The sequence below is a fragment of the Lampris incognitus genome, chromosome 11 (assembly GCF_029633865.1).
Source record: "Lampris incognitus isolate fLamInc1 chromosome 11, fLamInc1.hap2, whole genome shotgun sequence".
NCBI lineage: Eukaryota > Metazoa > Chordata > Actinopteri > Lampriformes > Lampridae > Lampris > Lampris incognitus.
In genome coordinates, this window is record NC_079221.1 from 14,644,973 (window position 1) to 14,668,797 (window position 23,825).

At 41.8% G+C, this 23,825-nt stretch overlaps 1 protein-coding gene across 1 annotated transcript in view; it reads right to left on the reverse strand.

The window, feature by feature from the left end:
* The window catches only part of nalcn (sodium leak channel, non-selective), a 177,576-nt gene that overhangs the window by 45,766 nt on the left and 107,985 nt on the right, over window positions 1-23,825 (reverse strand). The window contains exon 16 of the mRNA XM_056289287.1: window positions 12,776-12,912. Within this exon, the coding sequence (XP_056145262.1) occupies window positions 12,776-12,912 (137 nt within the window). The remainder of the gene's footprint in view (window positions 1-12,775; window positions 12,913-23,825) is intronic.

Below are 23,825 nucleotides of genomic sequence, written 5' to 3' on the forward strand. Positions count from 1 at the left end.
TTAGACAGCTGTTGTCATTCTCCTCTCTTCGATTGGCTGGTGCACTGTTTGGACGTCTTCCTGGCTTTGACAAATGCCCAGTTAGGATAACCATACTTAACCACAGCCTTGTTCAATGTGGGATTTCTCCCCTTCCCCGGCCGCTGTGTCGGTGGGGACATTGTCAGCTTGGTGGTACATGGTCCTGATGACTCCTAGTTTTTGCTCCAGTGGATGATGAGAGTCAATCCTTAAGTACTGATCAGTATGTGTTGGTTCAAGGTAAACATCAGCAATCAAATGTCCCCCATCACCAACTGCAATTTCAGTCTAAGAAGGCTAACCTGTCATTTTTCACATCCTCCCTGGTGAACTTGATGTAGTTGTCCACAGAGTTAATGTGGTCGGTGAAATGTGGTACATCCAGAGATTTAATTTTAACCCAGGTGTCGTCCACAAATCTGAACCAATGGCTAGGTGGTGTCCCTCGATAGGACATCAGAGCCCTCTTTTCCACTTCCTCTTACACAAGTTGGCCACTACCGGTGAGACTGGGGAACCCATACAACACCCATGCCTCTGCGTATAGTACTGCCCCCTGTATGTGAAGTATGTGGACTGAAAACACAGCTTCAGTAGCAGACACACTTGGCCAGTGTTAAGGGTGGTCCTATTGCTAAGGGTGGGGTCATTTTGTAGTTTCATATGGACTACCTCCACTGCGTCATCAACAGGAACGCATGTGAAGAGAGACTTAACATCATAAGAGACCAGATTCATCCTCCTCCATAATGGTGTCCCTCACCTTATCCACAAAATCCAAAGTGTTCTGAAAGTGATGTTTATTACTGCCTACCAACGGTTTAAGAATAGACAAGCTAGTAAACACCATGGTGAGAACCATTTTGAAGACTCCTTGCAAATCCTGGTAAGTGACCCTGTCTTCATGCATACACAACTTTATAATAATAATAATAATAATAATAATAATAACTTTATGTACATAGCACTTTTCTAGGGTGTACATTTTTGAATACTGTAGTATGTTACAGGGTTTCCCCATCATTATAACACTTAGGTGTCCACAAAGAAGATGGCGTGACCAAATGACAGCATAACACGGCAGACGACGCTCAGCAGTTTTTTTCTTTTCATTTGGCTAAGGTTCAGTGAAAAACTATCGCAGTAAGTGTTTTTTTACAGCGCCTTTTTACACAGCCGAATGAAAAGAAAAAAAAGGGTGTTTGTTGAGCGTGTTGAAGCATTGTTCACGACAACATCCCCTGCCCTGTGCATGATGTTTGGCAGCTATTGCTTCAACATCCATTACCCATCAGAGCTGGCATCGACCGCAGAGTTTCTGCTGAGGTGTGTCTTTTCAGATTGGCTTTATCCAATATTTTCACTTCATTGAACTGAAACAAATGTAAAGTTGCTGCTGCAGTGACTTGGGGGTAAGGGGACTTGTTGGTTTACCTTTTTACTAATATAAGTGGCTTTAAATGAATAGCGTGACTAAAAGGAAATGATGTGAAGATTTTTTTTTGTGTGAATGAAGATATCTTATTATTAAAAAAGTAATCTGGTTTTCTTCTTCTATTTCCTAAGGTGTTTTTTCTCCATCAAGTCAAATGTATTTGTAAAGCAAATTTAAAAACAACCCACTTTGACCAAAGGGTTGTACAGACCAGAGCAGGTAGGCAAAACACAAATACAAGAAACCCCGACATAAACAACAAGGCACATAGCTCATAGGCATGAATAAACAACACATGGGCATAGGCACAAGCCAGAAATCAGCCACATCAGGAGGATTCAAACACTAGTGAATAAAAGCGCGTTTTGAGCCGGGACTTAAAAGAGTCGATGAAGGGGGCATCAAGCATCATCCCAGATAGGGGCACTAAAGTGGAGAAGACAAAACTTGGGTTACTTAACATAATCCCCAGTTATTTGATAACAGAGTGAGGTGTTTCGCTATGGGGATCGCCCCAGTGTGACAAGCTGCGGAAGCTCCAACGACAACACGTCTGTCAGTGACAGACAGGTGAAACTGTGCTTGGGGCACACCCCCCCATATTACCAAAGCCGACCAACCCCTCTCAAATCATTCTAGACCGGTTTCTTGCTGTGTCTATTCAAGTAGGGAAGTGAAGGGGAAACACCCATCATTATTGCTGCTCTTTACAGACTACATGAGGCATCAAATATTTTTATGACTGAACTCTCGACAGTTTTAACCACCTTCAGTGCAATGTCTCCGAAAAGAATCCTAATGGGGAATTTAAATGCACTGACAATATGTTAACTAAAGACGCAATATGTCAACTTTACAACCCACACCAAGGGTCATATCCTTGACTTAGTTTGCTGTTTTGGCATCGCACCATATAACATCACCTCTGCTGATCTACCCATTTCCCACCATAAAGCTTTGTTATTCAACACCAACCTACTGCTCACTAAATCAAGGGTGCATTGTACCATATCACACCGCAACATTAGATATGTTAATCCAGATGATCTCAGCAGTTTAATTACCCCAAACCCCATTCCTGCTCCCACCTCACTCCCTGATCTTATGGACTACTAGAATGGTATTTTATCTTCTGCACTTGATACTTTAGCCCCCCTGAAAACACGGATTGTCTCATTTGCCCATACTGCTGCTCCCTGGTGGTACACACCTGAATTATGCCAGCTCAAGGCTATAAGTCAGCGCCTTGAGAGGCTTGGCACCAAGAGTAGACTTGCTGTTCACAAACAAATGTATTCAGATAATATGCTCCATTACAAAAATGCTCTTTCAACAGCTAAAACATCCTATTATGCAAATATCATCAGTACAGTTGAAGCGAATACTGGAACTCTCTTCTCCGCAGTTAAAAGGTTACTAAATCCACCTGACACCAATATGAACAGTAACTTTTCTAATGAACAACGTTCTGCTTTTTTGAAAAATTTCAACTCCAAAATTAGCCCCATTCATGAGCAGCTAGTCTCTGCTAACATCATGCAGACTGACTTACCATCAGCAAGCACCATGAAACCCATCCATCCATCCCCATCCACTGTCCTATATGATTTCAGTCTTCCAACTGAAAATCACATTTCTGAACTTATTACTAAGTCCAGCACCTCCACATGTCACCTAGATCCAATGACCACAACCCTAGTTAAAACATGCCTGCCCTCTATCATCAACTCCTCTCTGTCTACTGGTACAGTTCCCCTTCACTGAAGGTTGCCATAATCAGACCAACTCTGAAAAAGATTAATTTATATTCTACTGACCAAAACAACTACTGGCCTATTTCCAACTTACCTCTCATCTGCAAAATCCTTGAGAGTAGTTGTATCTCAACTCCAGATCTACCTTGATAACTGTAATTTCTTTGAACAATTCCAATCTGGCTTTCACCCCAAATATAGCACAGAAACGGCCCTGGTTAAGATCACTAATGAACTCCTTCGTGCAGCTGACTCCAGTCTACTCTCTATCCTCATCCTTCTTGACCTCACCACAGCCTTTGATACTATATCCCATCAGCTCCTCATGGATCATCTGGCTTAGCACTGGAGTTGGGGGCCTTGTGTATCAGTGGTTTGTTTCCTATCTTACAGACAGGACACCTTTTGTACAAATTCAGAATTACTGGTCAGAAAGTTTGATAGTTCCTCATGGAGTTCCACAGGATTCAGTTTTGGGGCCACTCCTGATTATTATTTACCTCGTCCCTCTTGGCAACATCTTCTGTCACTATGGTATTAATTTCCACTGCTATGCTGATGATACACAGCTTTACGTGTCCACTAAGCCCACTTCCACTCTCTCCTTCAGTACCCTCACTGCTTGTCTCCATGATATGTAGATAATAATACTAATAATAATAATAATTACATTTATATAGTGCTTTCTTTAGACACCCAAAGCACTTCACATTGAAGAGGGTAACTCACTTCAACCACCATCAATGTGTAGCACCGAGGTGGGTGCTACACATTGGCGATGGAGATATGAATGACTAACAATTAGCTGAAATTCAACAGTAGTAAAACTGAGCTACTCCTCATTGGCACTAAAGCTGCACTCTCAAAAACTAATATTTGCTCACTCCCCATTGCTGGAGCCACCATACCTGTCTTCGCTCAGGCTAAGAGGTGTTATCCTAGATAGTACCCTTTCTTTTTCCAGTCATATAAACAATGTCTCCCGGATTGCATTTTTCCATCAATGAAACATCTCCAGACTACATTCTGCTTTAACACAACACTCCATGGAAATCTAAGTTAAGGCTTTGGTCACATCACACATTGACTACTGCAATGCGATCCTGGCAAGCATCCCCAACAAACCTATTCACCGACTTCAACTCATCCAGAATTCTGCAGCATAGATAACACGTTCAAAGTCCACTGACCATGTCTCTCCCTACTGATTTAATTACACTGGCTATTTGAGTCAAATCGGATTAACTATAAAATTTTATTAATACATTCAATGATCTTCATAATCTAACCCCTGCCTATCTCACAGACCTTCTTCAGACTTAAACTCCATCTCGCTCCCTGCAGTCTTCACCAGCAGGTCTATTGGCACTACCAGCTATCAACCTCAGCACAATGGGTGCCAGGGCTTTCTCCTATGCTGTACCCAAACTCTGGAACTCGATTCCCCAACAAATCTGCTTACTAGACTCCATTAGAAAATCAAACCTGCTCTTAAAACCCACCTTTTTAAACTAGCATCCTCACTTTAACAGCATTAACAGCATCAAACTCATATTTTTTTAACTCCTGCTGATGGATTCCCTATTGCTTATTGTGTGTTTTATAGTTGTTTGCACTAATGTTTTTTACTTTATTTTACTGTATTTGATGTAAGGTGAACTTGAGTGTCATGAAAAGTGCCTTTAAATAAAACTTTTATTATCATTATTATTAATCATAATAATAATATTATTATTTTAAGACACCAAGTAAAATTCACTTACTACACTGGCAGTAAGGTACTGATTTTAATTTAATTTAATTTAATTATTATTTATTCCACTCATGGTAATGCACAGCTCCAGACAGAAACAAGCAATTCATGATCAAACACAACTCAATTTACACGTTCCATGATTGAAAAGGAGCAGGGAGAAGAAAATCTTATTTTACCTGCCCCTTACTCAAATATAAACAAACAACAGAATAGATGGTCTGTCAGTCAGTTACTCAACAACTAATACTTACAGCAACATGGGAAATGAAAAAGAATCAAAAAGCCATACACAATAATTCACCATCAACTGAAAACCCATTACCTGACAACTCCATATTGTCTAATTATTCTTTCCTTATACATTTTCTTGAACTGAAAAATATTTATACAACCCTTTAGATTGTTCTCTAAAGAATCCCACAGTTTGATGCCACACACTGAAATACACATCTGCTTTAAAATAGTACATGCATACTGATGTTTAAAAGTAAATTTCTTTCAATGGTCCTCATCCTCTGAACTAAAAACAAATAATTTTTGTAATTCTTCTGGTAATACTCTGCTTTTTGCCCTGTACATAACTACCAATGTCTGTAACTCAACTAAATCTTTAAGTTTCATTAATCCTGACTTAATAAACAGTCCGTTGGTGTGTTCTCTTGGATCCACTTTATGGATAATTCTTACTGCTCTTTTCTGTAATATAACCAATGGCTTTATGTTGCTGATGTACGTGTTGCCTCACACTTCCACACAGTAACTAAAATATGGCAAAATAAGTGAACAGTACCGAATTCACATTACCTTGTAATTTAACATGCACTTTGCTCAAAACAGAAATATTCTTGGACAACTTTGTTTTATGCTATATGATATTTCCATGTCAGTTTGACATCCATTATTACACTCAAAAATCTAAACTCAGATACGCTTTCAATATCAACTCCATCTATAGACAGTAAAACATTTTCATACTTTTTCTGTTTAGCAAAAACCATAAACCCTGTTTTGCTCAAATTTAATGATAACTTATTTTCATCAAACCATCTTTTCAGTTTGACCATTTCATTTACAATGCTTTCTGCTAAACTTTTTAAGTTACCTCCTGAACTAAAAAAAATAGTGTCATCTGCAAACAAAACAAACTGCAGTATCTTTGACACTTCACATATGTCATTGATATATAAAATGGAAAGTTTCGGCCCCAACACCGAGCCTTGTGGGACTCCACATTCAATCTTCATGCACTCCGATGTATTGCCAGCAAACTGTACAAATTGTTTTCTGTTATCTAAATAACTGCTTAACCAATTTAGAACTACTTCTCTCATACCATATGTACTATGTAATTTAGCAATTAATATGTTATGTTTTATTGTGTCAAATGCTTTTTTTAAATCAATAAATACACCTATTGTGTATTTCTTACATTCTATTGCTGTTGTAATCTCTTCCATTATTTTCATCATTCATAAAGATGTTGATCGATTTGTCCGAACGCCATACTGACTCTCACTCAGCAACTTGTTCTTTTCAAGAAAAGCATCTAATTTTTGCACAAACAGTTTTTCAAGCACCTTGGAGAATTGTGAAAGCAAAGACACTGGTCTATAGTTAGTAAAACTGTTATCTCCATTTTTAAAAAGTGGAATAAACTTCGCTGTTTTCATTCTGTCTGGAAAAATACCAGAGTGATAAGAAAGATTAAAGATATAGCTTAGAGGTTTGATTATGCAGTCAGTAGTCTTTTTCACTATAATCATGTCGATCCCATCACTGTCAGTTGATGTCTTGGTTTTGGATTTTGCTACAATGGATCTAATTTCATTTTCACTCACCTCTACTAGAAACATAGACTGTACCACTTTACTTCCCCCATTCCGGCCACCTTCTACTTGCCCATCATTATATTTTTTAATGAAATTTGCAAGATTAGGCCCAACATTAGCAAAAAAGGAATTAAATTCCTTTACCACTTCATTCATGTTTTTTCTACAACCTTATTATTGTCATTGACGAAATAATTGGGCAGATCTATAGACACAGAGTTATTTCCGATTACATTGTTTAATATTTTCCAAGTAACTTTAATGTTGTTTTCATTTTCATTTAACATTTTATTATAATATTCTTTCTTGGCTTGTCTCAATATCATCGTCAACTTATTTTAGTAAACCTTACATTGCTTTTCGGCTGTCTTTGTTCTAAATTTTATGAAGTCTCTGTAAAGTTTTTTTTTTGCATGCATTTTGTAAGCCCTTTGTTATCCAAGTTTTTTTTTATTATAGCTACGTTTGTGTTTGCATGGCATTATTGGACAATGTGAATCATACAGTGACAAGTAGCTCTTTAGAAATGTCTCATATGAAGCATTTACCTCTTCTACATACACCCCTTTCCACTTTTCTTTTAAGAGGTCATTCCTGAATTTGTCTATTGATTCATCGGTTCTTACCCTTACATATCTATATAAATTTTCCTCCCTATTTCTCTTTATTTGACAATCATATGTTAGAAATACAGGTAAGTGGTTGCTTATGTCGTTTATTATTAGGCCACTTTTAACACTATTCTCCATAATATTTCCAAAAATATTGCCAATTAATATTGCACAACTCAAGGTTATTCTGCTGGGCTTGGTAATCAAAGAGTATAGCCCTCTGCTATATAATGCATCCAAAAAAAATCTGATGTTGTTTTATGTTTAGATACATTTAGAAGGCCAATGTTGAAATCCCCACAGATTATAAATGTTTTACTTTAATTTAGCCTATTAATTAATTCTTCCACACTATCTTTAAACGTTTCTACATTTGACCCTGGTGTTCTGTACACACAAGTGACAACGATATTTCTCATCCTTTCCATTTCAATATCCACAGTTATGCATTCCATTAAATCATCGATTACCGTTGTCATGTATTCAACTGGTCTGCATTTCAAGTCACTGTTCACATACAAGGCCCCACCCCCTCCCCTCTATACAGGCCACACCCCTCCCCTCTTGTCAACTCTATTGATATGATGTAACTCATAACCCTCAATGAGAAAATCAATACCCTTTCTCTTGATTTAACCACATCTCAGATAAGGCTATTAACTTAAATTTACTTTTAAATGTTTTCAAATAATCATTGATCTTAGTGAAGTTTGCGTAAAGACTTTGACAGATGAAATGTATTATCGAAAATGTATTATTCAGTTCAACATTGTCATTAAATTGATCCTCAGAATAGTATTTACAAGTGTCATTGATAAAATTAAACACATGGCTCTCTGGATCGACATCATATTCAAAGTCATACATTTTATGCTCAGGGTAGTCAGATCTTGAAAAGATTTGACGTCTGAGTGGCTCAGTCATTATTTTAAGCGCAAGTATGCTTATATCTAGAAAGTTTGGCCTTAAATTTGACTGGACATTTTTGCAGTGTTGGTATCCTGCCTTCATTGTGTTCAAACAAAGAAGTAACCTGAGGGATCGGCAGGCTCAATCTGTACCATGGCCTCCTATAATACCCACAGTGACACCGATCCCTGATGGGAATCATAGATGTGGTGCTTATAGTGAATGTGACTATACTTGTCATTGTACCATATTTAAACCTCCACACATAGCTAAACCCATTTATACCAATGGTACCATTATATACCAGACTAAAGCACTCACATATTTTATTATCTGCCCGTGCAGTAAATAATATGTAACTAGAAGCATGTACTCAGAGAGCAGATCCCCGCCAGGCATATCTTCCTTTCTCCAGCGCTCAGACTTGGCAACAAACCACCCCATTTTTTTGCCTACCGGGAGAAGGGAGAATACAGAGGCACTGCATGCATATTTCCCCTTCTCCGGTGCTCAGATGAAGGTGAAAAACCAGCTGAAGAGTTAGCACTCAATTGCCGTATAAAATGGGTTTTTCAAGCCGCTCTGATGGCCGAGCGGAATAACCCGCAGTTCTTGCAACCCGCTCGTCATGTGGCTGGGAGGTTCGTATCCCAGACTCGCCGTAACCGGTCACGGCCAGAGCATCCACGGGGTAAGGCATTCATTAGGTCACCCTTACCCGAGGGATAGTGGGTGTAGATCGGTGTAGTGTTCGGGGACTCGTCGTTCTCCAGTGACCCCTCTGGCCCACCCGGGCGCCTGCAGCCAAGCGACCGAAAGCATTCTCCCTACGTCTCCTTCGCGGCCTGAGGGTAATGCAATCCATGCGAGGCTTCAGCGTGTAAAATGGCGAGAGCAGCCGACATGAGTTTAAAGAAGCTGGTGTTATGACTATCTCCTTCCTGTGGAAACGTGAGCCAGGGGAGTTATTCGACAAGAGTTCCGGCCATATGCCATTGGGTTAGTCGGGTGGGATAAGGGGAAAAACTAGAAATACATTTCTATTAAAAAAAAGGGTTTTTCAAAGATTTTGAATCACTTCAACCACGAGAGGTCCTGAATCATAGTTATAACTGTGCACAAAAAAAAATTCGGCTGACAGGCCCAGTAGCATGTGAGATTAGCAGCAGACAGATACACACACATATGAACAGAAAAAAAGTTTTTTTTCCCCTGCCATTATATGACTTTTGCACCGTGCCTGGGGACTATGATAAAAAAGTTTTTAATATGCGGTGCTCAAGCTAAATAAATCTTCCTAACAGAAATGTTTTGCTGTCAGTCTGTGGATGCGCAGCCTTCTAAATGGACCCTCACGTGAATACGACCATGTCTAATATGAACTTGCACTTTCCAAAAAGAAAAGGTTTCCGCAGCAACCATTTTGGTCTAACCCTAACCCTGTCTTTATTTGCATAATATAATAAAGCAGAATAAACCATTTATACGCTTGTGCATGTGGTTGACTCAGATTGGGCAGCGACAAGTAAATGCTACACTTCCTGTTTGGCTGCAACCTAGAGGACGTTGTTCCTTTATAACTTTCACACTTTTTGGATTGTCAATAACTTTTGATCATGTTGCTGCCCGATCTGAGTCAACCGTGGTTGTGAGTTGCACATGTGCCAACGTTAACCGTTTACTCAGCTTTATCATATTATGGAAATAAAGACAGAGACTATTATTTCGGGTTCACCCAGTGTTCTTCCAGTTTTCCTGTGCTGAAATCAGCAGTGAAGGATTTGCTGACTTGCGAAATTTGACTTTTTGTTTACTTTCAAGACTCATACCTGAATACGTAAAGTTTTAACATTGTCGCTGCCCAATCTAAGTCAACCGTGCGCACACGCGAAACATCTTTGGTTGACTCAGATTGGGCAGCAACAGAGAGCAGCAGCATTGGTCAAGCGAGCTAGAAAGTGAATGAGGAGAGGGAGCAGGGATACCATGTTTAGATAAAAACTACACAGAGAAAAACATGAATCTGAGCGCAGAAGCAAATTTACATGTGACAATAAAAACAACCTCTGAAAAGCTTATTTGCTAGAACAAATCATCCCATTCCCCTTCATATTACATTAGGACTGAGGAAGTCTCTCTTTACAGAAGGTTATTATTAAAACTAGTGATGCACTGACACCGATACTGTATCAGATATCGGGTCAATACCAGGTTAAAATGGAGCATCGGTATCAGAGATTTTACCCAAGACTAAAATCTGATAAAAGCCATCAGTAATATGTCAGAAATAAAAGCAGAATGGATTAATTTACTGCACATTGGGCTCAAGGAAGTCTGTATTTCTTTGACAGTGGAAAAAACAGATTCTATCTCAATTATTTTGCCCATCGACCTCAAACTAATGGTCTAAATCTGTACTGTTCAGTGATGGCAATGGATCAGACTGGTACTTGGTATCGACCAATGCTTAAAGCTTCGTATCTGGAATCAGTATCCATAATGACAAAATAGAGCATTCGTAACTAAAACACAAAGGTTTCTTGATTAATTGTTTAAAAACACTCACACCTCATAGCCTTCATGTACTGGATCTCAAATGCTTCCTGTAAAATAGTTCTGAGAACTGGATCAGGATTGTCTTCTCATAGATGGATTATACTCTGAATTTATGATGTCCTTTGAACTGATGTCTACCAGATCTACATATAGCTCCTCTTATATGTCACATGCTTTATAGTATATGGGAACCGTGTTATTCCATATATCGAGCCAGCATTATGATCTGTTGATAAGTCCTGTCTAGAATCACAGGAAAACATGTCCAAACACAGCTGCAGACAGTTTTATTCCAGAACCTTCTCTGTATGAAGCTAACAGGTGGGCTGCGATGTGGGATGTCAGAGGGAGGCGAAGGCCCCAGCTGTGCCTTAACCAGCCTCTAAATGATGGAACTGATGATGAGGTCCTAACTGCTGGACACAGCTCAGCTCGCCTACTAACCAACCACAAAAAAAAAAAAATTGTGAATACCAATGTTACCCTATACCACATGTATACGTCCAACCTAGTTTCACTTCCTTCTTTTAACTAAGCGCTGATGATGGCTAGAAGACTGCTGAAAATTAAAGGTCTCGGTAACCATTTGCATTAAAGGGCAAATTCATTATGCAGAGATGATAAAGTAATGGGCGTCTGGGTAGCGTAGCGGTCTATTCCGCTGCCTACCAACACAGTGATTGGCGGATTGAATCCCTGTGTTACCTCCAGCTTGGTCGGGCATCCCTACAGACACAACGGGTATGTGTCCTGGTCGCTGCACTAGTGCCTCCTCTGGTTGGTCGGGGGCGCCTGTTTGGGGGGGAGGGGGAACTGGGGGGAATAGCGTGATCTTCCCATGTGCTACGTCCCCCTGGTGAAACTCCTCACTGTCAGGTGAAAAGAAGCAGCTGGCGACTCCACATGTATCGGAGGAGGCATGTGGTAGTCTGCAGCCCTCCACGGATCGGAAGAGGGGGTGGAGCAGTGACCGGGACGGCTCGGAAGAGTGGGAGAATTGGCCAAGTACAATTGAGGAGAAAAAGGGGGGAAACCCCCCCCCAAAAAAAGAAAGAAATGATAAAGTAATATACAGATGTGACAGTACTGTAATGACTAGTAACTGCTGAGTAACATATCCATAGTAAAGATAACATGACATTTAATATTCAAGTTTAACAGATAATTACTATTTACCCCCGTGACACAAAGGATTCAAAATACTTGTGTTCGGTACAATGTAATTTGTGAATTTATCCCATGCGGTGCTTGATATAAATTATATTCAACATCACATTCTAATGACAAGGTAACAAGCTAGAGATATAGAAAAGACCCTGTTTTACTCAAACATTACTCAGTAATCATTGCTCATCATAGTTCAATTACATCTATTATACTTATATATTACTTGGTTATCTCTGAGGAATAAATGGCCTTGCTGTTACCTCTGTTAGCTGCTAGGTTCTAGAAATTCACAGAAAAAGGGCTGAAGTATAAATCGCTTTGGAGAATCGTTGTCTCTTCTTTTTTGTGTTTCGCTCGAGGCAAAAACAAAATTGCCGTGCATTAATGCAACCACACCTTTTTCCTGCGAGACCATTTAAAACGTCTCTGGGCCAGTGTTGCCATTTTGCAGCGGGCAAGGTCGACTTGCTGTCGGTTAACATAAGCGGATCGCATCCTCGTTCTCGCCACAATGTGACAGCAGACTCACTACAGCTCGTAAAGTATGACAAGGGAACTGTATTGTGATTTTTCTTGTTTCCTGTCATACAATGTGACACACAATGAAGGTAAATGACGGCCACATTGGTACAGCATGCGGGGGGCTTTATACCTAGCCAATCAGAAGGAACGGATGACCCTGAGGACTCTTTGATATGAGTGTAAATGGAGGCATAGGTGATGACGTAATGGCATACCTGATTCTGGGCACGGTGAAGTCGGATGGGAGCTTGGAGATCTTCACCATCTGAGGTCTGTTTGGGAACTTCTCAAAGATCCTGAGCCTCAGCGGGAGCTTCTCTTTGGTGTCTGCATTTGCTTCACTTTGCTTCAGCTAAAGAAGACAAGAGAGAGAGCGTTCAAGAGCTGTGTGTGTGTGTATGTGTGTGTGTGTGTGTGTGTGTGTGTGTGTGTGTGGCATCTACATCATTAAGGTACAGGATGGAAAGCTCTGAATCGATACGCAGGAAACAAAGGACATGGGTGAAAAAAAAACAAGGTTAGGATTTGGAGATCTGTATAAAGTTATTTTTGGAGCTGTGAACATAAATTAAAGTCTGGACTTCCCTGAGAAAACATTTGGTTACAGATTTGGAAAAGCTGTAATTTGCAGTTCCACAGCCCCGCCTGATGAGGGCAGCAACACACTTACCTACTTGAATACACAACACAACAACACAGACAACCACCAAGCCTGGGATTTCACTTACTTTCAGAAAAGGATGGTGAATGCAACAACAGAGAACCAAAAAAAAAAGAAGAAAAGATTACATTGGAATGATTAATGCTGAAAGAAAAGGCAAGATGGCTAGAATAACAGGCATGCACAAAGCCTTGTGCAGCATTCATGCGGGGGAGTGGAATAAAAACACATTAGGCACAGGGAATGAAAGCAATTATATCCATTTAATTACATAGAGGCTGGGCTGATTGAAATTCCTTGGCAAGTATTTTCTGTCTGGAAGCCTGGACCGGAGATAACCCTGATGCATTTCAGATTAGGTCTGGAGGTGAACTGCATTTGGACCATTGGTGAACGGTGGCTTATCATTCAGAGCAGGCAACCTCCATCCGCCATATTGACTGGGCTTGGTAAATGCCCACTTCTCTGTCTGCCTTTCTGTCTGTCTGTCTGTCTGTCTGCCTGCCTTTCTGTCGATATTTGTGTGTGTCAGTAAATCTATATTTGCGTGACTGGCTGTGAGATACTGGGTGACTGAAAACAGCCTCTGATCTCCTTCTCTGGCAAACTGTTATTTTTCTGTCTTGGGTGGATAAGTGACACACTGTGAGAGACTAATTTGCTCGGCTGGTCCATCTATCCAAAAAACTGGTGGCATTATTTGTGACAAACTTCAACACAAAGTTTATCTACAGATGAAAATGCTCATCTACAGATGAACATCGTTGGAAAAACAAACTGAACAATGGCACAAAAAGAGAAAAAAAGCATACTGTCGAGGAAACTTCAACATGAGGCTCTTTACTAAAAGTGCAGTTTGTAAGCGAAAACTTGCAAAATGTGCTGCAGTCATCTCAAACAGCAGCCTTGCATTTGGCTGTTGATTGTCCTGCAAGCAACACGATACACACAGCAAAGAAATGCACTAATACAAACACACACACACACACACACACACACACACACACACACACACACACACACACACACACACACACACACACACACACACACACACACACACAGGTGGGGTGTAAACATGGACCTCGCTGGTCCCATGCGTCCTAATCAATGAGGCCAACTCAGCGAGAAGTACAATACAACCACGGCTCAACGGCCTCCCTCTCTCCACATACAGCCAGTCTTACCGAAGCATCGCTTGCCCATAAGCCCTGTGTCTCTCTCTCTCTCTCTCTACGTCGATTTCACTCATACACTCACTCCTTCTCCCTTCGTCTTCCTGTCTGAAATCGTTTTCCATCTACAGCACCTGCGCGTCCATCCACACCTCTTTACATAACGCCTGCTTCCATCCTGAAACCTCAGTCTATCGCATTGTATCCTGCTCTCCTCCGTCCTCCTCGTCCTCGTTTTCCCAGATGAAACAGCAGACTCTCCCCCTCCCCAAAACAGTCTCCATTATGAATCTTCTCCCATCACCAGATTGTCTGCAAGTTGCACTTCAACGTTTCTTTACTATTAACTTATTCATACTCTTCCAGTTATCTCATCATTTATTCATATGCTGTTTCCTGGGACCTGCCACCCATACAGATAAATAAGCAAAACACAGTTGCATTTATTTTTAATCTAACCAAGCAAAACGAAAATTAATCTGCTCTACCACGGACTGTTTTGATTCCCTTATTTCCGAAAATCTCTGTCACGCCCTGGGCCAAAAACTGCTGAGACGGTGTCAAAGTACAGTTTCTGTATAATTTCTTTCAGTATCAATGTGTAATGCTGCTGTGTGGGAGGTTTATGTGGCAGGAAGCTACACGGGCGTACACGGCTGCTGTATATCACTATTAACTGTATCTGCTAATGCGTTCAGGCCCCCTGCCAGGTCAATAGACTGGATCAATATGGCACACAAGAATTAGCAAGAGTCCAGGTATGGAGCACATACCAGCACCATCCACATGCTGTTGACCACGGCTTTACATGATACAACAAGAGAGACGAAGCACCTTCTCATGTGTGGAATTTCTAGTATGTTACCATTGTGTATGTTTGTGTGTGTGTGTGTGTGTTTATGTGTGTGGATGTGTGAGATTAATAAATCAAAGGCATAGCTTTGCACGCAATAGATCAGATATAACGTGCAGCAGTTTAGTGGCGGAGTCAGGAATAATGGGCTTTTGCCTTGACTGATGTTCACAACCTGCCGGGCACCCCCTCCCATGCAGGCCCAGCTGAAGTGGGTACAGGGATTTCCAAGGTTTTGGTCTTCCAAGGCTGGATGGATGGAGAAAAGACCACCGGCATCAGACAACATCCTACGATATAGTCACAATTACAAAGCCATACTGATGGAGTCAGGAGCCAAATGACGTCGTACCACAACAAAGCAACAAATACTGTTAAGAATGTCCATCAGCCACCTGTTTCCATGAGAGAAAACAAGACAAAAGCTAAGACAAAACCAACAATAACTGTGTAAACAAGACATTTATATTTTGTCATAGTTTTTATTTCGAAAAGGGCTACTGTGTACAGCTCCCTGCTGGACTTGAGATTAAGTCGCTCCTTGGACTCAGACTCATGCATATGCACCTGCTCATTCTGCAGTCGGAGGACACTTTATTGTTTGTCATTGTACATACATACATCATCCATGGCATCAAGGCCACAGATGGTAGTCTCAGGTCTGTGCTCTCGTACTTTTTCTGGTTTTATTTGTTTAGTTTCCAGTGCCCACTCACTGAGCACATGAAGCAGGGAAGAACTTCTAAGCCTCCAGCTGTGCACTTGACAAACTGAACAGACTATTTTTTACCAACTTTAACGGAACATTTTAACAAAAGTCTTGCTGAGCTTTTGGCTGAGGGGGGGTAGGAGCTCTGCGTGGGCTCCAGCTGAGATAACGACGGGGTAAGCGAGCCGGCACGCTCGTTAAACCGCAACAGCTGGGATTCAGCTGTGCTCCTGTCAATCCACCTGGCAAATGTCCACTCTCTGGCTGACAAGATGGATGAACTCCTACACCTAAATGGCAAAAACTCAGACTTTTCCAGATCTAGGGTAACTACCTGGTGAAATTCTCTGATGACACTGCACTTTTGTCTCTTTTGCAGGGCTCAGAGTCAGATCACGGTTGTGCCCTACCTGCCTTTGTTGATTGGTGCGATGTTAACTTCCTTGACCTTAATGTGTCAAAAACTAAGGAACGTATCATTGATTTTAGGAAGAACAGTGATAAACCCAAGGCTAGCACTATACATGGCGAGGATGTTCTAATTGTTGACACTTATAAGTACTTGGGAACAGTGTTTGACTCCCAACTCAAGTTCGATGTGAACACAGATTTAATTGTCAAGTGTGGACAACAAAGATTTCCCTTACTGCAGAAACTTAACTCCTTTAATGTCTATAACACCATCTCATGTATTTTCTACCAGCCATTTATTGAAAGTCTTTTAACTTTTTCTTTCATTTTTTGGTTTAACGGGTAGTCTGTGAAGGACAGGAATAGCTTAAACAGTATCGTTAAGGTCTGCTCCAAAATAATGGGAGTCCAGCAGAGAGACTTGTGCTCCCCCTGGGAGAAACGTGTGGCCCAGAAAGCAAAAGGAATTATTATCCAATCTGACCACGTCCTGTCCAGCGAATTCACTGTAATGCCCTCCGGCCGGCGCTATAGAGCGCCCCCTAGGAAAACGAATCGCTATTCTAGGTCCCTCATTCCTTCTGCTATCAGGCTGCTAAATGCCGAGAGTAGTCATTTTAAATAAATGCTTTATATTGTTTTAAACCACAATAGTTGGTTTAGACCTTGTTTCTTTTCACATGGCCTGTGGGCCGGTACGTTCACTGAACGTAGCGGTGGAATGTAACGTGCAATGCATCTTACAATGCGCCATTTATTTATGTCTTTATTCTATTCTTTTAACCTTCGAGAATTTTTATCCTTCGCCTGGTCGTCGTGTGAGTCTGCATGCAGGGCCAGACGAGGGCGACAGTGTGCATCTATTGCCCATGTACTGATCTGTCTATTGTCTCTGACATACTGATGATTGTCACTTGTCTGTGAGTTTGTGTATGGTTTGGGTAGATTGCAAAACTGAATTGCCCTTCTGGGATAAATAAAGTTAACTGAATCTGAAAATCTGTCTCACTGAAACCGGACAGTTCACTTCATCTGCCGCAGTTCTAACTCCTCCGAGCAGACTGCAAAACGGAGCTATCGGGGAAAAACAGGGTGGCAGCATATGTTTCTACTTAAACGAAGGTTGTCACAGTGTTGAAGAACTCATGCAGCCCTCACTTAGAGCCCTTTTTCATTGACTGTAAAACCATTCTATTCATCGCAGGAATTTTAATAATTTATTCTTGTCGGTGTCTATATCCCACCTCAGGACTGTGTTAAAGAGGTGTTAAAACACCTGGCTGATCAAATTACAAACATGGAGGGCAAATAGCCAGACTCCCAACTCATTATCCTCAGCCACCAACTGCCAAAATACAGACAGCATGTTAAATGTCCCACCAGGGACAAAAACACTCTGAATCATTGCTACGCAATATTAAAGGACACATATCACTCTATCCCCCATGCAGCCCTGGGACTCTCTGACCACTGTCTGATTCATCTTCTCCCAATCAACAGGTGAAAACTAAAGTCTGGGGGTGTCCGGTAGCATGGTGGTCTATTTCTTTGCCTACCAACACGAAGATTGCCGGGTCGATTCCCTGTGTTATGTCCGGTTTGGTCGGGCGTCCCTACAGACACAATTGTCCGTGTCTGCGGGTGGGGAGCTGGATGTGGGTGTGTGTCCTGGTCGCTGCACTAGCACCTCCTCTGGTCAGTCGGGGCGTCTGTTTGGGGGGGGGGGCGGACTGGGGAATAGCGTGATCCTTCCATGTGCTACATCCCCCTGGCGAAACTCCTCACTGTCAGGTGAAAAGAAGTGGCTGGTGACTCCACATGTATCGGAGGAGGCATGTGGTAGTCTGCGGCCCTCCCCAGATCGGTAGAGGGGGTGGAGCAGCGACCAGGACAGCTCAGAAAAGAGTGGGGTAATTGGCCAGATGCAATTGGGGAGAAACTACTACTACTACTACTACTTTCAGCTGCTCCTGTTAGGGGTCGCCACAGCGGATCATCCGTTACCATTTCTTCCTGTCCTCTGCATCTTCCTCTGTCAAAACCCCCACCTGCATGTCCTCTCTCACCACATCCATAATTGGGGAGAAAAACGGGGGGGGGGGTAACAAAAATCTGCAAAGCTTGTGGTTAAAACTGTGAGGAAATGGACCAGTAAGTCAATATAGGAACTCCAACCTTGACTGCACTGATTAGAGTGTTTTTGAGGCTGCATCTACAGACCTCGATGAACTTAATGAAACATCTTACATCAGCTTTTTTGAGGACATGTGTGTGCCCACAAAAACTTTCTGTACATTCAACAACATGATCCCTGGTTCACAGCAAAACTCGAGCAGCTTTTTCAGGCCAAAGAGGAAGCCTACAGGAGTGGAGATAGGATCCAATAAACCAAGCCAGAAATATACTCACAAAGGAGATCCAAGTGGCAAAAAGGTGCTACTCTGAAAAGTTGAAAAACAGGTTTTCTGCCAACAACCCAGCATTAGTCTGGAGAGGCTTGAAAGAAATTACCAACTACAGGAGATCATCCCCCCACACTGCAGGGAACCATCAACTGGCTGATGATCTAAATGGGTTTTACTGCATGTTTGATAAGCACATTTTCACACCCCTCACCCTCTTCAGCCACAACACACAACCAACTGCACCCTCCCCCACCTGCACTCAGGATCTGTGTTGAGGATGTGTACCACCTCTTCCAGAGACAGAAGACCAGCAAGGCACCGGGCCCGGATGGCGTCTCACCCTCCTGTCTGAAAGTCTGTGCTTGACCAGCTGTCCCCCATTTTCACACTGATCTTCAACAGATCATTGGAGCTGTGTGAAGTCCTATCACAGGATTAAATTGACTACAGGCCCGTTGCCCTAGCAACCGTTGTCATGAATTCCTTCGACAGACTGGTGTTGTCCCACCTGAAGTAAACCCCAGGTCCCCTGCTCCTCAGCGACACAACACACAAGGGTTCTGTTTGTGGACTTCAGCTCGGTGTTCAACATCATTGTCCCAGATATCCTCCATTTTAAACTCACCCGGCTATACCAGCCCCCATCTGCCAGTGGATTAAAAACTTCCCAACAGAAAGGAGGCAGCAGGTCAGCAAGGGAAAATCACATCCAGCACCCATACTATCAGCACTGGCACCCCTCCGGGGATGTGTGCTCTCCCCTATACTCTTCTTCCTCTACACAAATGACTGCACCTCAGGAGACCCATCTGTTAAACTCTTGAAGTTTGCGCTCAACACAACCATCATTGGTCTCATCCACGATGGTGACTAGTCTACATACAGAGGGGAGGTTGATCAGCTGGCCCTCTGGTGCGGCCATAACAACCTAGAGCTGAACACGTTCAAAACTGTCGAGACAGTGGACTTCAGGAGGAGCCCCCAACACTGCCCCCCTCGCCATACTCAACAGCATGGTGTCTCTGGTGAAAACCTACAGATTTCTGGGTTCCATAGTCTCTCAAGGCCCAAGGTGGACATCCAACATAGACGCAATCATCAAAAAGGCCCAGCAGAGCAAGTACTTTCTCCACCAGCGCAGGAAGTTCAACCTGCCTCATGAACTGCTGATTCAGTTCTACGCTGCAATAATCCAATCTGTCCTCTGCACAGCCATCACTTTCTGGTTTGGATCGGCCATCAAATAGGACAGGTACAGACTACAATGGACAGTTAAGTCTGCATAGAAAATCAATGGCGCCAATCTGTCCTCCATTCAGGACTTAAAAATCTCCAGAGTCAGGAAACGGGCAGGCAACATCACTGCAGACCCATCACACCCTGATCACAACCTGTTCCAACTCCTCCCCTCTGGTAGGCATTACAGAGCACTCTGCACCAAATCAACCAGATATAACAACAGTTTCTTACCGCGAGCTGTATTCAAATGAATACTTAACATTGTCAAATAAATTCAACCATTTTGGAAATAATGTACATTGTATGTATACTGGTACGCGTTGTCATGTCAGACAGAGAAGGGGAATATAACTTGAGAAGGAAATTAAACTTCATGAAAGTATGTGTTTGTACAACTTTGAAGAGCATGGCATTTCAATCTGTGGGGTAAAATTGTAGAACAGTATGAGCATGGAACTCAAACAAAGTACGAACATTACGCAGTTCAAGAAGAAGTACCAAGGACTGATAATCAAGAAATATAGGGATGACAAAGAGTTGTGTTAACTGTCTTAAGTATTATTTATTTCTACTACTACTACTATTACTTTTGGCTGCTCCCGTTAGGGGTCACCACAGCAGATCATCCGTTTCAATTTCTTCATGTCTTCTGCGTCTTCCTTTGTCACACCAGCCATCTGCATGTCTTCCCTCACCACATCCATAAACCTCCTCTTTGGCCTTCCTCTTTTCCTCTTCCCTGGCAGCTCCATATTCAGCATCCTTCTCCCAATATACCCAGCATCTCTCATCCACACATGTCCAAGCCATCTCAATCTTGCCTCTCTTGCTTTGTCTCCAAACTGTCCAACTTCAGCAGTCCCTCTAATCGTTCCTAATCCTGTCCTTCTTCGTCACTCCCAATGAAAATTTTAGCATCTTCAACTCTGCCACCTCCAGCTCCACCTCCTGTCTCTTCATCAGTACCACTGTCTCCAAACCATATAACATAGATGGTCTCACAACCATCTTGTAAACCTTCCCTTTAACTCTTGCTGGTACCCTTCTGTCACAAATCACTGATGACACTCTTCTCCACCCACTCCACCCTGCCTGCACTCTCTTCTTCACCTCTCTTCTGCACTCCCTGTTACTTTGGACAGTTGACCCCAAGTATTTAAACTCATATGCCTTCGTCACCTCCACTCCTTGCATTCTGACCATTCCACTGTCCTCCCTCTCATTCATGCATAGGTATTCCGTCTTGCTCCTACTGACTTTCATTCCTCTTCTCTCCAGTGCATACCTCCACCTCTCCAGGCTCTCCTCAACCTGCACCCTACTCTCGCTACTGATCACGATGTCATCCACGAACATCATCGTCCAGAGACTCCTGCCTGATCTCATCCTTCAACATGTCCATCACCATTGCAAACAAGAAAGGGCTCAGAGCCGATCCTTGATGTAATCCCACCTCCACCTTGAACCCATCTGTCATTCCAACCGCACACCTCACTCTAAACATTTCTTATTCTTTTTCTTTTTTTTTAAATTTCTTTCTATGACACAGAGTGGATATTTGGGTTGCACATAGCTGTTTATTCTTGATAAATGACATTAGGATGTGTTTTTCTTTTTCTTCTTTTTTTCTTTCATGTGTTTTTGATGTGTTTTTTCCCCCTCCTATTTCACACAGTAGTTGAGTTTGTATTTTGCAGCACAACTTGCATTGAATGTGAACTAGACAGTACAGTGGGAATTGAGTTTGTAATGTATAGTAGCTGAATTAACTAAAGAGTAGGTGAGAATTGGTAGGAAAAATAAGTGTATACTTCCTACTACTTATTTTCCAACATGTAACAAATTATCTGATGCATATGGAGATTTGTTTGCTGAGTTTGATGTGTGGATTTGTTGATCACTTCAGATTGGCAATGGCTTATCTGTATGTGATATCCTGCTTATTTACAAGTTCGAAATAAATCATTATTCATTCACTCATTTCAGTGTATACTGTCAGTGATAAACATGCTAGTGCTTTAATTTACTCATGTTTATAGTTGTAATTATTAGATAACATGCTGACATCTTTCCATCATTGTGTAGACTTAAGGTTGATTTCCATATATTTCCATATTTCAGTAGTCCAGCAGTGAAAGTTGCTGCATGAAAGAAGATGCTTCATTAGTAATAATAACTGATGGAAGTGTATGTTCTATGGATGCATATTTGCTTATTTGTAGTGCATTTATTTATCATCAACCTGACAAAGGTTAATCCACATAATCATAGTTATGGCACCCGTCAATTTACTGAAGCATATCTCCCTCTGTGCTATTCGCGCCACTATTAGGTCACATGGTTATTGACTTTGTATGTGCCATTTATATTCATAGACTAATAAAACTTGAAACTGTGTGATTTAGCAACCTACTTTGTGGTATCTTATTGCCTTGTTTGTTTGCATTATTTCTGTGTATTTACTTAGACTGTTGTATTTCTTATTTTTACAGAAAACCACACACACACACACAAACACACACACACACACACACACACGGGCACCAACAATGTTTGTGTTGTGTAACATAAGATCTCTGCTAAGCAAGACTTTTTACTTTATTTTCTTTGATTTTCATTATTCAAAGACACACCAAAGGGGAAAAAAAACAACAGAAAGGTCTGGATTGCACCGTCTCCACGAAGTCCCCACATTTCTGTGAAATGTTCAGCGCACCATTTACTTATCTAGTTGTTGACATGTAAACTTCATCCATTTCTCCCGTTTCTCTCGACATTGTTCCTCTTGAGGTCTTATCTCGTGAGTTAACAGTTCCATCTCATATATTGCTTTCACTATTTTCAGCCATTCATCCTGTGTTGGTGGTTCTGCCTATTTTTTCGTAATGGCCTTTATACAAGCTGCCAACAAGATTTTCAACAAATATCTGTCTTCTTTTAACACAATATCTCCCACCATATTACCAAAGTACAGTAACATACATGACATAGGTATATCATAGCCCAGGATTTCATTAATAACCATATGAACATTTTCCCAGAACTGTACAATTTCAGGACAAAGCCAAAATACATGGGGATGGTCTACATTTAATACACCAGTCTCCAACATGGTATGGTTTCATGCCATGAAAGAGCACCAAAGATGTGATGTTTGCTTTGAGAATGTTGATTGAGAAGTATAGAGAAGGTCAGGAGGAGTTACATTGTGTCTTTATAGATTTTGAGAAAGCATACGACAGGGTGCCGAGAGAGGAGGTGTGGAATTGTATGAGGAAGTCGGGAGTTGCAGAGAAGTATGTAGGAGTGGTGCAGGATATGTACAAGGGCAGTGTGGCAGTGGTGAGGTGTGCAGTTTGAATGACAGATGGGTTCAAGGTGGAGGTGGGATTACATCAAGGATCGGCTCTGAGCCCTTTCTTGTTTGCAATGGTGATGGACAGGTTGAAGGATGAGATCAGGCAGGAGTCTCTGTGAACTATGATGTTTGCGGATGACTGTGATCTGTAGCGAGAGTAGGGTGCAGGTTGAGGAGAGCCTGGAAAGGTGGAAGTACGCACCGGAGAGAAGAGGAATGAAAGTCAGAAGGAGCAAGACGGAATACCTATGCGTGAATGAGAGGGAGGACAGTGGAATGGCCAGGATGCAAGGAGTGGAGGGGACAAAGGCATATGAGTTTAAATACTTGGACTCAACTGTCCAAAGTAACGGGGAGTGCAGAGGGGAAGAACAGCATGCAGGCAGGGTGGAGTGAGTGGAGAAGAGTGTCAGGAGTGATTTGCGACAGAAGGATACCAACAAGAGTTAAAGGG